The sequence below is a fragment of the Chrysoperla carnea genome, chromosome 2, assembly GCF_905475395.1.
Source record: "Chrysoperla carnea chromosome 2, inChrCarn1.1, whole genome shotgun sequence".
NCBI classification, from domain to species: Eukaryota; Metazoa; Arthropoda; class Insecta; order Neuroptera; family Chrysopidae; genus Chrysoperla; species Chrysoperla carnea.
The window spans coordinates 21,678,039-21,693,545 of NC_058338.1; the positions used below are offsets into that span (position 1 = coordinate 21,678,039).

A 15,507-nucleotide genomic window follows, 5' to 3' on the forward strand; every position below is an offset into this window, starting at 1 on the left:
TTTAATTTTAATAACTTTTTTTATGTACTCTTTTGATTAAAAAATTAAAGAAGTTTTTTTTTTCATATTCAATGTTTTGTTTAAATAAGAATACAATTTTATTGTTTAAAATAATATTTAGTTTGTAATTAATCTTTTCTTATGTTTTCATCACTTTTTCTTAAATCCATATTTTCATTTTGCATAATATAATAAGTTACACACTTTTTTATATTTTATTAAGAGGTTTCATGAGAAATCATCATTGGAGGAGTTTATCTCGCAAATTATTTATCTATATTATTTTTTTTTTCAAACTGCATTTTTTCTTCAAATCTAATTTCTTAGGCAATGTGATTGTCTATTACGTCTTGAAATGGCTTAGTTTTTATTTGGAAATATACTTATGGTGAGTCCACACGATACAGACCATTGTTTGTACCTACAGACTGAAAGTCTGAGTAAATATATTCATGTAAATATGATGACGAAATGTATGTGCAGACTTATCATTAGTATGGGAATACTTCCAACTTCCGTGCTCAAACTTTTTTAACTCTGACTTTACCATCATACCGACTTTTGTTTGCACTGATTTGTTGCGCAGACACAATGCTATAGTCTGTGCGAAGTTGATATCGTGTGTACCCACCGTTAAAACTACTGTGTTTACATACCCAAAATATGTTCTCTTGTACCTAAATTTTTTTTTAAATATAATTTTTTAAAAAGGATACATATATTTGATCTCGATCATAGCGCACACGAAGATTTTTATTGATGCCTTGTTCATCAATATCCGAGATGACAGTCATGTCTGGCACCCCAACCTCGGGACGGCATCCTGTAACAAAACAACATTTATTATTTATTACATAACCATAATAGTCACAATTCATAAAAATATAAAATTAGAAATTTACAAAAGGTGGTTAAAATTGAGTTCACATGTAGGTAGTTATATTTTCTAGATGTCACAAGATAAATAATATACTGAACAAATCGATATATATAGAAAATGAATTGAAATAAATCAAGTCAGTATATAAGATCACAGTAAGAAACCCTCGAAGAATGTGGGTGCCTACAGGAGTCATACACTCTGAAGTTCTTATATAGCTTATAGTTCTATAAGCGTTGGAGCACTGAGGCAATTTTTTAACTCCATGATCATATCAAAGAACACAAAGATTTGAGTATACAGAACAAGAATACGCCCAACAGTAATATATGGTAGCGAGTTATGGAAGCTGAACCAAAAAGAAAAACATACACTGATGTGGGATAGAAAAGTGTTAAAATCAATTTTTAACTACTTTTTATACGAACTATATGAAGATCCCTGATCAGAGGGAATAGAGAGGAAAAAAAGAGAGGTAGGCCCAGGACCAGCTGGATGAAGTTAGAGAAAAAAGATTTGCAAGAACTGGGAATTTAAAACAAGAAACGAATAGCAGAACCCAACCCTCGTAAGGACGCCTAGGTATGGAACAAACAGAATTCACCGATTGAATTCTAAAAGAAAAGAGCTCATCGGTCTTTTATACTCAAATGTATACAAGCATCTTATGACTCACTTTGTATAGTTCACAATCATTGAATTGGAATGTCAAACCTAATTTTAGTTATTTCAAACTACAAGTACCTATTTTTAAAAAGTGCTTCACATAAATAAAATAGTATTTTATTTATTTATTTATTTTATATTTGTATACAAATACAATTCAATAATAATAAAATGTAAGAGAAATGGTAATTGGATTGATTAAATAATATTGAATGTCACCCCCGCCAAACCAATCACGAAATACAGAAGATCAAATCAAGTATAATTATTAAAATTCTTTCTTTTGAAATAATTTAATGATTTTTGTTGTTGCAATTTTTATTCTATATTTGTTTATAGGACAAGGACTTTCATATTAAAACGAATTTTACCGAAAAAGATTTCAACGAACAACGACAACGAACCCATTCATAAGACAATTTTTTGAAACACATACACATGGACAAAAGTGAACTCGATATCTGTAGAAAGACGAATTCGCTTATCAAAATAAAAACTGACGAAAAAGCAAAGTGGATTTTCACCAGATAAAATTACAGGTATATGATTAGGGGAAACAAGTAAAACTGAGGAAACACAAAACGTTTAACTATTGATTTTTACTATTGGGTTACTATTGATTTTAGTGTCTTAAGTCTACCGCTATACCAACTCGGCTACCGGTGGTTGTTATATACGTATAAAAATATGTTATATATTATAAAAATGATCAATAAGTTTATTTTAAACTCTTTGTAAATTAGTAATCACAATCTTCATGTAGTTGAAACAACCGCACATTGGCTAGACTTAATAGGTATGTGTTCGTAATAACCAAATCCTATATTGAAAGCAAACGCAAAGAAATTTTATTTTAATTTGTCTATACGCTTTACTTACACGATTATATATGCATGACCTTAAACTAAAATCTCTTTCATAGAAGTTATGATTTTGTTTAGTTAACTTCTGTGATTTTGTATCAATGAATTCATATTCTAAATTCAATCCCATTCAATTGTAAAAACAAATATTTTGCTGTACTTGTTCCAATCATTAGGAAATTGTTTGAAAGTATTTTTACTTTATTTTAATATCAAAGTCCGGGATGAAGTAGTCATTATTTTAATTTTTCAGTGTGATTTCTATCTTAAATATAGTTTGAAGTAATAACTAAGAAGAGCTACGGCCCCGAAACGAGTAGTTTTAAGGAATTCTATAGATTTTGGTCATAAAAAGTTTGCATGGGATTATACCAATATAAATTTTCTAGCCGAAAGTTAATGTAAAATTCGCGGTGTATTTTATAAACAAAATTTGATGTACGTCTCTCTGTACATCAGTTGCCACATATAATAAACATCAAACAAGAGTAATACAATTGTAATTATATTCAGTGTCCTATACATTATGTTTTTCTTACAAGTACCTCTACTTAAATAAATTACTTTACTTCTTATTTATAAAAGCGCCACTTAGTTTAATTACTATTTGAAAAATATATCTTTAAATTTTTATGTGTCATAATCAGGGCCGGATTTAAACTTCTGCCGCCCTTGGGCACTGAAAAAAATGTCGCCCCTAATATTTGTTTTTGTTCTTAGAGTTATACATTTTGCATTCAGCTTGACTCATAATTATATTATAATAATTTTTTTTACAGGCAAACACGCCTGACTTTGAATTGCGAATTGGTCGATTAAATCTTCACAATCTAAACGTTGAGGTACCTACGTCCGAGCCGATGCATAGAATAGCTAAGCTATTGGTCTATTTGCAAAAATAACTCAAAAACATTATTAATTTTTCCAAAAAAAAAAACCAAATTTAAATTTTATGATTAAAGCAAATTAAAAAATCAAATATTACCATTTCAAATCTTCTTGGAAATGAAATAATTTAATTATTTCGATTTGACAAATATTGTATGAGTCGAATTTCTTGAATTATCTATTAACTGATGTATGATTAATTAAAAGAATAATAATTTCTATTGAGAAATTTTGATGACAACAAAAAATTTTTTTTCAACTTTCCAAATTTTGCCGCCCTAGAAAATTTGCCGCCCTGGGCACTAGCCCCGACTGCCCCTAGTGTAAATCCACCGCTGGTCATAATTACTTATACTAACACTAAAATATTATTAAGCTAGAGTTTATTAGGCAGAAAAATAATTCTCAACAATCTTTATTTTCAATCGGCAACGAAAAGCGTCTCAGCGGCCATATTAAAAATTGTAAAGCACTTATAGCACTTTGTAAAAATTGATTTACGTCTATACAGGTTGGGAAGATTGAAACGCGTGTTTTTATTTGGAAAAAAGATTCATAAGTGGATTCAGGACAAGCTTGAAGAATGTACTTGTAAAAAAAATAAATTGAAAATATCTTTAATAATAAGAAATGGAACGTAATTCCAGTATAACTATACAAAGAATAACCGAATATTATTAAAATATATCAGATGATATAAAATGCTTCCTTTTCGTTAAAGGGATATCCTTGATAAATTGAGAAAACCCTACTAACATATTCATTACTGAGAAGATCTTCAGGGTTGTCCGTTTCAAGATGAAATAAGAACACAAAGGATGATAACTTTTGTGCTACTATTTGTAAAGAAAAGGTGTGTACATTTTTTTAAACTTGATATCTCTTTTTGTTTTTGAGTTATCGCGATGACAGGCGGACAACCGGAAATGGACTAATTAGGTGATTTTACGAACACCTATACCAAAATTTTTAGTTAAGTCAAAAAAATTGAAATTTGCTGATCAAAGAGTTATGAAATACCCTATTTTTACTTTTTTTTTTTAAATAAAAGTATTGAAAAAACAGGCTGCAATAAGATAGTTTATCAATTTAGATTAAAATGTTGTCTTTTTAAATACACTGCCATTAACAAAATATGTTACACCTTTATTTTTTTAACGTTCCCCTATTTTTTGAATATTTTATAATATCACCTACTGCGTACCTAGCACTCAATAAAAAATACATCAAATATAAGTTGAGAAAACGCAAAGAATAATGTTTCTTAGATGGTATAGAAAACGAATTATCATTTCTTTTTACATTGTAAAACTTGTTTCAATTTTAAAAGTCGTTGTTGCGCAGAGTATAAAATTTTGAATTTTAATTTTTTTTATTTTTTGATCAGTTTTAAGCAAAAAAGTACTCATGTGATTTTTTTCTCTAGGAGCTTAGTTTTTGAAAATTAAAAATGCAATGTTCGATTTTAAGAAAAATGTGTTATTTTATCAGTCTCTGAGGAAATTCGCTTAGCTAACGCAGTTCCTGTGCTATTAATTTGTATTTTGCATAGAGCCTGAATAAGCTGTAAATTAAATACCGAAACGTGACTGGTTCTGATTTGTTTTTATCCAGAATACCACCTCTAAGTATTAGGTGTCAAAAATCAGATACATTTTCAGTTTACGAAAGCAGGCGAGATAAGACTTCATTATTTTTCAAAAAACTATAAATTTAGGAGAACTTTCATAACAATACATATTTGAAAGATGATTCATTCAATTGTCATGAAGGTACATACACTACAAACATGTTATAAATATTGTAGTAAAATAGTTTAAAATTATTATACTCACATAGCTAACAACGGATGACAGTCATTATATTATGTTACTTAATAATTATAGGTCACTTTAAAATGACCATATGACAAAACATGATATGTTTCTAATGGTCTCTGCACAAATAATATTTCCCTAATTAGTTACACAACAATGTAAATAATTTTTTATACTTAACAATTATTACTAAAATAAAAATACTGTTTTGCAAAATCAAATTTGGTTTAACAATTTTTTGTCCATCTTGCAGAAAGTTTAAAGTCAATATCAAAACCACTATTATACTTGCGGTAGGCCAACCAAGGTTAAAAGTCAATCAAAAACTAAAACTGATACTTAGATTAAGTTTACGACGGTATTGGACACCATTGAGAATAATGGATGCATTATTTAATGCCCTCAAACTTTGCGTTGCCTAATGGCAATCTCAATATGCCAGGTAGCGGGCAATGAACTTAATTTTTGTACTTTTACAATAATTGCATGGGATTAAATTGTCTTGAAAATATTAAAAATAAGTGACTTATTCCAATGGCTAAAGGACAAAATTGACAATATAACAAGTGAAAACAAACAATTGACTGACTTAATTATTGAAATATCATGTATAGACAGTGTTGATTACTCTATCACTTTACACATACATACATATCACATATACATAACTGATATTTCCATATAATACATACTATACAATTTGCGCCTAATTTGTGCCTTCACGGAACAGTGATTGTCATTCTTGGAGTCGGCGCGGTGTCAGTCAAGCTAATATAGCAAACTGTTCTGTCAGAGTTGTTTCCTTGGCTGACACCGACTCCAAAAATAACAATAATTTTAACTACATTATATTCACGTTATTTTTTTACTTTTTAGTGCATATTAATTTGTTTTGGAAAAGTTTTTCCTTTGAAGTCTGTTTTCTTTTTGCAACGAGTTTTTTTTATTTTGGGATTTTTAGTGAATCTGAAGTACACTAACTAATTTGTCACTAAAAAAAGAATCATCGAAATCGGTTGGCGTGATATTGAGTTATTCGTCCTCTTGTCATGCATACTTAATGCAAATTTAAGACTTTTATGGTTTTTTCATGGATCCCGTTGTCAGAACTGAACCATAATGAAATGGAACCACACCGGAAGCACCAGCTTTCAAATAGAAAAGAAATCGGTTCACCCAGTCAAAAGTTATGAGATACACACATAAAAAAAATACAGTCGAATTGATAACCTCCTCCTTTTTTGTTTGAAGTCAGTTAAAAATACACAAATTATGAAATTTTTCGAATGGTTTCAGTTTGGTCTCGAAACTCTAATTAAAAAATTAAGAGATTGTACTGGTCATATTAACTGACAAATATTATAACGAAATTTCCCAACAATAGAAACTTGTAGTTTAGTAATAATAACAACTAAGTTCAAATCACTTGTTACACTTACTTATTTCCTGTATGGTTAGGTGTTTAAATGATACATTAATTACTTATGTAGAAAATAGTATTATCTATTTATATGATTTCACGGTAATTTACGATGCAATCGAAAATCAAATATATATCTACGATATACAATATCGTATCCATGTGATATACTCATAATGATTGGAACTGCAATTTGATATTAGTTGTTGCTCGAGGTATATGTAATTACTTGCAATCATGTGTAAATTTATCAAAATATTATATGAGGTTACTACATTGTTAATTGATGTGTTAGATGTGTGCGGGGTAATATGTTAATCAATGATATGTGTTTGGTGGTTTTAGTGGGGTTTCTATTTAATTATGTATTTCTTCATTAAAATATAACATAATTAGAAGACTCTAGTCGAAGCTTCTAATTATCTTTGTCGAAAAGACTGACGTCAACTTTTTAATTGTTCAAACTGGCGCTATTAGTTTTTATACCATGTATATGAAAATATGCCAAGATATACTTAGTTCAGTATTTTTGAAAATTTAATTCAAGATGTTGTAAAAGTGGATAAAATTTTCATGAGATATCGCAATATTTGGATCGGTTTTAGTTCGTATTTGAAAAACTATTCAACCAGTCAATTAATGCACCCGATTTCTGTACTTTTTGGGTCAAAATTGCCTTAAATATAACTAAGTTTTATCGAAATTGGAGATAAAAATTTTGTTTCGATTTTTTGCAATTTTTTTAAAGGATACCCATTTGAAAAAATCGAGAAAATCGGAAAAAAAATTTTTGTATTGGATTTTGATGAAACTCAGTGGATGGGGTAATTTTGACCCAAAAAGTATAAAAATCAGGTTAGTTTAATGCTTGGATGCAGAGTTTTTGAGATATCGCATTATTTGGATCGATTTTAGCCCGTATCTCAAAAACTATTCGACCAGCGAACAAATGCACCCGATTTTTGAACTTTTTGGGTCAAAATTACCTTATATACTGAGTTTTATCGAAATTGGAGATAAAATAAATTTTTCGATTTTTTGCAATTTTTTTAAGGGGTACCCCTTTGGAAAAATCGATAAAAACGGAAAAAAAAATTTTTGTTTTGGAATTTGATCAAACTCGGTAGATGGGGTAATTTTGACCCAAAAAGTATAAAAATCAGGTTAATTTAATGCTTGGATGCAGAGTTTTTGAGATACCGCAATATTTGGATCGATTTTAGTCCGTATCTCAAAAACTATTCGACCAGCGAACAAATGAACCCGATTTTTGAACTTTTTGGGTCAAAATTACCTTATATACTGAGTCTCATCGAAATTGGAGATAAAATAAATTTTTCGTTTTTTTTGCAATTTTTTTCGAGAAAATCGGAAAAAAAATTTTTGTTTTGGAATTTGATGAAACTCGGTGGATGGGGTAATTTTAATCAAAAAGTATAAAAATCAGATTAATTTAATGATTGGACCTACAGAAAGTTTTGGATTGGACCTACAATGTCAGTGAATACCATGTTATCTCATTTATTTTATGGACCACTACAAACTTCTAATAAGCTTCAAATAATTACAATCGAATCCAATATAAAGTAAGAATTATAATAATTCTTATCTATCTACTTGATCGAATAACATTGTTAAAAACAATCATTACCGCCACTAAACAAATATAAACGAAATCGATACCATATATATTTATAGATAAAAAAAAATCTAACATTTCCAGTTTAATTGGTAAGAATTTACATAAATACATTTAAGATAATCAGTTGTGTTGTTAATTAAATAAAATTCCACTTTGACTTTTATATAAACGCTAATTAAACAATTACAATATAAATTGTTTCAAGTATATCGTATTTAATTTCAATTATACATACCAGAAACACAAGCCGAGCAAAAGAATATTCTAAATAAAATTTATAGTATTGTCGAGAGACAGAGTACTATTTTCATTTGTATCTCATGTCTTTTTGCGAATCAGTCGAAACTCGCCAATAATTGAAACTCAACTTGCCTCGACTTTCACATCCGTAATTAAAATGTAAACTTTTATAGTTAAAACCGGTTATATAGATAAGCCGGTTATAGCGACGAAATGAATGGTCCCAACTTAATTCCTATACAGTTTGTAAATAATGTTAAAATAATGGCAATTTCTCAACACACTTATTTCCAAGAAAGCTCTTTTTCTAAATATCGGAAAGAAATTGGGAATTTGACAATATTTGCTAAGCACCCTAATGAATGATTTTAGACTTATAGAGATGGGCCAACACCCCGTTTCAAGAAAAAAGTCTATATAATTTATATATGGGCATAAATTATTTTATATATGGGGATAATAATTTATTTATGGGCATAAAATAATATACAACAAATTCGTCCGTCACTATGTTTTTTGTTTTCATTAGAGTGATGCATTATTATTCAAAGGTTTTTCCATTGACACAGTGTTTTTGCATGTTCTAAAAATATGATAAAGTATACTATGGAGGTGTTATAGAATGGAGACGCTACTATTCTACTAAGTCTACTTGTATGGTTATGGACAAAGTATTCAAATAAAAATATTTTTTGTAACACATTTATTTATTTATTTTTTCAATAAACTTTCTAAAGTTTAGGTCATTTAATCAAACTTAATTTACTTTGTTTTGATGACACACCGTATATAAAAATATCAGACAAAAAAAAAATTTTGAAAATCTACAAATGCAAATTTTTCTAAAATATTAACAAACAGAGCGATTAAGTAGTAAGAATTTCTTTTAGTCAAAACATTTATTTCCGATGAAATGTTAAGACATTAACAGGTACTAGATGATAATAAAAATGATTTTGTTACTAAGAAATAATATGAATCATTAGTAACTGGACTATTGTAAAAACTATGAATGAAAGATAATGTTGACTCACATGAATCATAATATTTCATCGCATACCTATTATATAAATAAATTCAATGATTCGTGATAGGTACCTAGTAAATTCAATATTTATCTAATATAAAGGGTGGGTCATTTTAATCTATACACCTAAATATATTGTTTTGTAACTAACCAATCAATTTAGATCCTAATCGTTAAGAGATAGAATCACTTTAAATAAGAAAGTTTATCCCCATAAAAAATAACAATATTTGTTTAAAACATTTTTTCGAAAAACGCTAGATTTTGGAGGAAATGCGACTTGTATGTCATTATTGCATTTAATCGATAGAAAATATGCCTAAAGTTTGTCGATAGTTGTAGCTCAAAGGCATGGACACAGGCGAATGTCTCCTATTGCCCTTGACAACTTTTGGCTCAAGTATTTCTCCCTAGATAGGGTGTTTTCGTTCGATTAACTGCAATAATGACATATTTTTAAGTCGCAAAACAAAAATTGTTAGTCTTTTTATGAGGATTAACTTTCTAATTTAAAATGTTATTATACCTCTTACCGTTTAGGATCTAAATTGGATATTAAAGAAACCCGAACAACTAGCTCCAATCATGATGCCCCCTATCAAACTCAAGTTTGCAACTTATTTTTGTCTTATTAAACTACAAAACGAGATATTTAGATGTATATATTAAAATGGCCCACCCTGTATAATATAGATGATTGATTGGTATGTTTATTTTAATATCCATTACAAGATATTTAAATAAAAAATCCGATTACTAATATTAAAGAAAACAGATATACGTAAAATCAGTTCTATATATGATGTAATTAAGTTGTCTTTTATTTATTAACCAAAAGTCTAAATATTAACAAAATTTAAAAATGTTTTATGATTAAAATTCTTTAAATTTTCTGATGAATAGAATCTCACAGCGACGGACTACGTACACGCAAAATCCGCAGCTCCGTCAATAAAGTCTTAGTATTTTTTTGGCCTAACTTAGTGTTAATTTCACACAAATCTTTTAATTTTCAGGAAATTGCGAAATGGCATAAAGCCAAGGAGCATAAGCGTCGCTAATTGCAAGCTACTTTTGAACGACTATTTGCAACTTGTGTAAAATTTCATTTTAAGGAAATTCACTTTTCGAATGCGAGAAGGATTCAGGGGAACATACTTGGGTTACTGCAAGGTAGATATAATCAGGGTAAGCTGACGGCTCGGGCCCAAAACAGCACCAGGATTAATGCAGTGAGGAGGACGAAAAAACGATTATTAATTTCTTGTATCGTTGCTAACGTTTGAAGATACATTTAGGTCAGCCATTCTTGACTTTTCACTCGTCTACCGCTTTTGAAAAGGTCCAAATCAGTAATCTAATCTAATAATCTTTATTGACACTATTCAAGACTTCTTTGATTTCAAGAAGACAGGCCAAGTACCTACATATCTGTTTTCACATAGATTTTGGCATATTTACGCGACAAAAAAAATTATATTATACTACCCCCCCCCCCCCAATGTAGAAATATTTCAGACAAAAGACATAAAAAGTCTTACAAATGCAAAAGAAGAATTTTTCAGAATAAGTAAGACATTTGCTTGAAATATTACGACAAGGGATAAAAAGAGAAAAATGTAATAGGTGATAATCTGCTGGCTACATTACCTAGCTACCTACACTTTTTACTCAAATGATTATTCTTGATAATATCAAAGAATATATCAAGGTAATATCTAAGAAAGCTTTTTCCGAGACGCATGTAGTAATTGTTTTTATAATAAAAAAAATCTTGGCGCTTCTAAGCATTTATTGGTAGAATCACAACAATTCTTTAGAACGTAATATACAAGAATTTATCATCGTTTTAAAATAAAATTGTCAACCGTAAAGTGGAAAATGTATATAAAAATATATAAACCCATTTAGGAATAATTCACATATCGCGATCGTATTAAAACACTCACAATTTTAGTTTAACCTTTTCATTCGGTTGGAAATGAGCTGAACAGGTCACTGAACAGAAATTTAATCGTAAAAATTCATATTTTAAATTTATAAAATATTTTTATGTAGGTATATCAAAATAAAAATATTAGTATGTGTGAAATATCTCACATAACTTTCGTGACAATTTAAACTTTTTTTTTATTGAACTTGATTTTAAAGGCCACTTAGCATTTACAAGCCAACCAAAAATCTAAGTACAGAAAGTTAGATGAGAATAACTTTAAAATTTCTGTAAAATTCTATTAAAAGTGTCTTTTGCGAAATAGACAATAATTTAAATGCCCTCGAGGGCTTATAAGTGATAAGAGTGGTAAAAGTCTACCTAATACAAGTTGTTAATTTCATTTTTTAAGATTCATCCGTAAAAGCCCCACACAATGAAGTGTGTGATAATAAATTCTTATAAAAATTATTTTTTTTCACTTATAGACGTTTGAGAGGTTTAAAATAACGGGAGTTAGCAATTACTCTTACTTGTAGAGTTTTCTCGTTTATTCAGGTCTGACTCAACCAGGTTCGATTGTATTTCATTTTTAGATGAAACAAATCCATTTTCTCCTTCAAATACAAATTTTACCAACTAATTTAAAGACTACCTCAAGAGGGGATTCAAGGTGCAAATCAGATAACTAATAAGTGCACCTTTAAAGATTAAACTAGTAGTTCCTAAAATATTGAGTAAAATCACATCCCGGTATAACTATTCTTGTCGATATCCCCGAAAATTGTCGTTCAATGGCAAAATAAAGACCCAAAAAATTCACCTATTTGACGAATAGATAAGAATTTTTTGAAATACCTTTAAAATGGCTTCGAAATAAAAGCTTTTCATAAATAATTTTAGGCAATAGCTCACCAAATTTCATAAAATTCCGAAATAAAACATTTTTTATGTTTTTCTTGATTTTTTTGCAAAAAATTTTTCATTAAATCATCAAATCCGAATAATATGGAATACATTTGTAGTATGTTGGTTGGATAATAAAACAACCATGGCCCATATTGGAGCTTAAAATTTTATTTAAACATTAAATTGGAATAACATTGTTTTGCAAGCGTGTTTTAAGATTTTAAAAAATTAGTTTAAATGATAAATTCCGTTTAGCTCTGTATAAAAAAAAATACTTCAAGTAAATGTTTTTGAAAAAATTCCATGAAATATACGTACTGTGTATTTATTTTGTTGTACAATAAAAAAAAACCAATTGTAAAATAAAACAACATAATATTATTTAGGTGACAAATTCTCAGAAATGTTCAATATTACTATTAAACCACATTTAATTTCTAAGAATTTCTTTGTGATATTCACTACTTTAAGTATCTAAGTACTGTTAAGATCTTGCAATTAATTAATTTCACTTATATAATACGTTATACAATGGATTTAAAATTCACATATACCTTGTAAGGTCAGGTGAAATAAACACTTTCAATTTTTTTTATTAAAATCAATAATACAGCGAAATAATAAGCAAAATTAATCTAAAAATAATGTAATTATTGCTTATTATAATATTTAATAGTTTTAGAATTCCGTAGAAGTTATTATCGAGGCTGCTATAAGAAATTCCTATATATTATAAATGTAAAAGTAAGAATGTTTGTTTGTTACACTTTCACGCAAACGTTTTGGATGAAACTGAACAATATGCTCCGTCTATGGTCATACTTTTGAACCATGAATTAAAAATGAATCTCTAATAGTAAATATTAAATATCAAACAATCTTAAATAGTAAATATCAAACAATTCATGGCCATCTTTTCTGATACACTCAATGAATTCTGACTCTTTTACACTTTAGAAATGAAAACTGCATATATTTCAGCTGTGTAAAACAATCTCTTCGAGTGTTAGGTGGACAAAAGAGAAGGAGTCTATAAAGCAGTTTTTTTTACTTTTAAGCCCAGTAAAGCTGGCGGGTATCAAGCTAGTATATTATAAATGTGAAAATAATTTTGTAAGTTTGAAATTTTGCTGAAAGTCAGGAAAATAGCGTGCATCCTAAAAATCTTTAAGCTTATTCTACTTTTTGTCTAAGGAATACCAAGACTTGGCAAGCATCTTTTTGAGCTTTTCATTAGGTACCGGGTCTTTGTTCTTCTTTGAGACGTTCTTGTATCATATTATATTTTCCAAAAAATACCGAACCATTTGAGTTACGTTAATAATACGCATGACCGTTCATTTTTTTGTAGTTATATCGGCTCTTGTTATTCGAATTATTATAACAATCCGAATCTAATTTGTTCAATGATATAGTTATTATTTTCATAAAACGTAATTACCTGTATATTTTTAAAATTTTATTACAAGGAAAAAATTATTATAAAATATAAGTAATTGGGTTGAAGTTTGAATATCTTTTTACTGATTTTTAAAAGATGGTAATTCGATAGCGACGAAAATTAAAAAAACATTTAACATTTAATATAAAATAAACTATCATAAAATATCAATCGAAAATTGAAAAATTGCGATTAATAAAACGTATAAAATTGTTACGAAGTAATTCTTGAATCTCAAAAAAGAATCTGCGAGTTAGGTCAAAGTCAATCAAATTAATTTGAACGCAAAACAATTGAAAATAAACAAATAGCAGAGCTAATTGTTTAAATAACCTGTACAGTCAGTGTTGAATAGCAGTGCTTGCATTATTTTTAGTTAATTAGAAAAGTTTAAAACACCAACACAGCCGCCATTCATTCTAGTTTGCTAAAATTTCGAAAAGCATTTTCTAGAAAACTTATCATTTTGTTTTTCAAAAATCTATCTACAAGACTAGTTGAAAAGTAAATTTTAGGAAATATTAGCACTCTATATATTTTTCAAATTCATATCATGGAAATAATTTGACCCAAATAAAATCAGGCATTAACAAACAACAGCATCATCAACAAACTTCATCGTCGCATTTTGTGTTGCTATAGAAATTGAAGTACTACTAATAACACTGTTGTATAACATAAACTTAAACGGTCACTAACCGGAGTTGACTTCAATCGGTGAGCGGTTTTCTTCTTTCGACACTTTCAAAGAAATCGTCGAAGTGTACGAAAAAATATTGAAATTATCAATTTGAAATACGATGGCTCGTGGGTCAAGTAGCGATCATAATTTTCGTAGTTAGTTTCGTCGCCTACAATAGTTTGGTCGGAATTACACATAGAGATAATACTAATAGAGCTGCAAATCTGCCGCCAGGCGGTTTATTGCAATAGAGAGGCAGATAAAGTAATCCTACAATTTCTGTCTCTTACTATATCTCTCACGTGGTCAAGAATTCTCTTATTGCGTTTTGTTTCTATATGTATACAGCTCTATGGCATTATCTCTACGGATTTACACGAGACTGGAAGAGTAAAATAGTTGTACTTTCCTATACTCCAGGCATGGGCGAGTAATTTTAAGTTAAAGCCACCATTGTTATAATTTTATTGCGTGCCAGAAACATTATTGTGTGTCTCTTTATACAAGTCCGCATTGCTCATAGAAGAGGAAACGAGATGGGTATACGACTCTTCTACCTATCTCAGTTTCAGTAATGAGATAGGTAGAAAAAAATGTTGTCTTTCTGTCTTACTCGTATTTTTTGTTGTCACTGGTTAGGGTATCACTGTCTTACTCGTATGTTAGTTACAGAAGTCTGAGTGTCTTCTTTAAGCCACGTTTGCTATACTTTATCGAAATTGTTTTGGGGAGTTTTTAACTTTAAACGTTAACGTGAGTACACAAAATTTAAGTAGGTCAGATGGAGATTTTTGTAGCACCGTTTCGAAAAAAAGCTGTCGAACTTGAAAGTAATATATCCTTGCCGGCGAGTTGCTGACAATATCAACGTCAACCAGAGTCTGCATTATACCTAGATATTATATTTACCTGCATCAGTCATTACTACTTTCATCTTTATCTAATACATGGTTTTCATTGTATTGTTAAACAATGATAGAACGTTATGTATTTTTTAGGGATATATTATATAGCTTTTTGTATTACCAGAAAATGTATATAGTTTACAATTGTTGATGGCAGTACACTTTGCGTGTTCTATTTTCTTTGTTTGGCAAAT

At 29.0% G+C, this 15,507-nt stretch overlaps 1 protein-coding gene across 1 annotated transcript in view; it reads right to left on the reverse strand.

Moving 5' to 3' along the window:
• The window catches only part of LOC123291838 (myosin-VIIa), a 93,421-nt gene that overhangs the window by 68,264 nt on the left and 9,650 nt on the right, over positions 1–15,507 (reverse strand). The window contains exon 2 of the mRNA XM_044872266.1: positions 717–823. Within this exon, the coding sequence (XP_044728201.1) occupies positions 717–823 (107 nt within the window). The remainder of the gene's footprint in view (positions 1–716; positions 824–15,507) is intronic.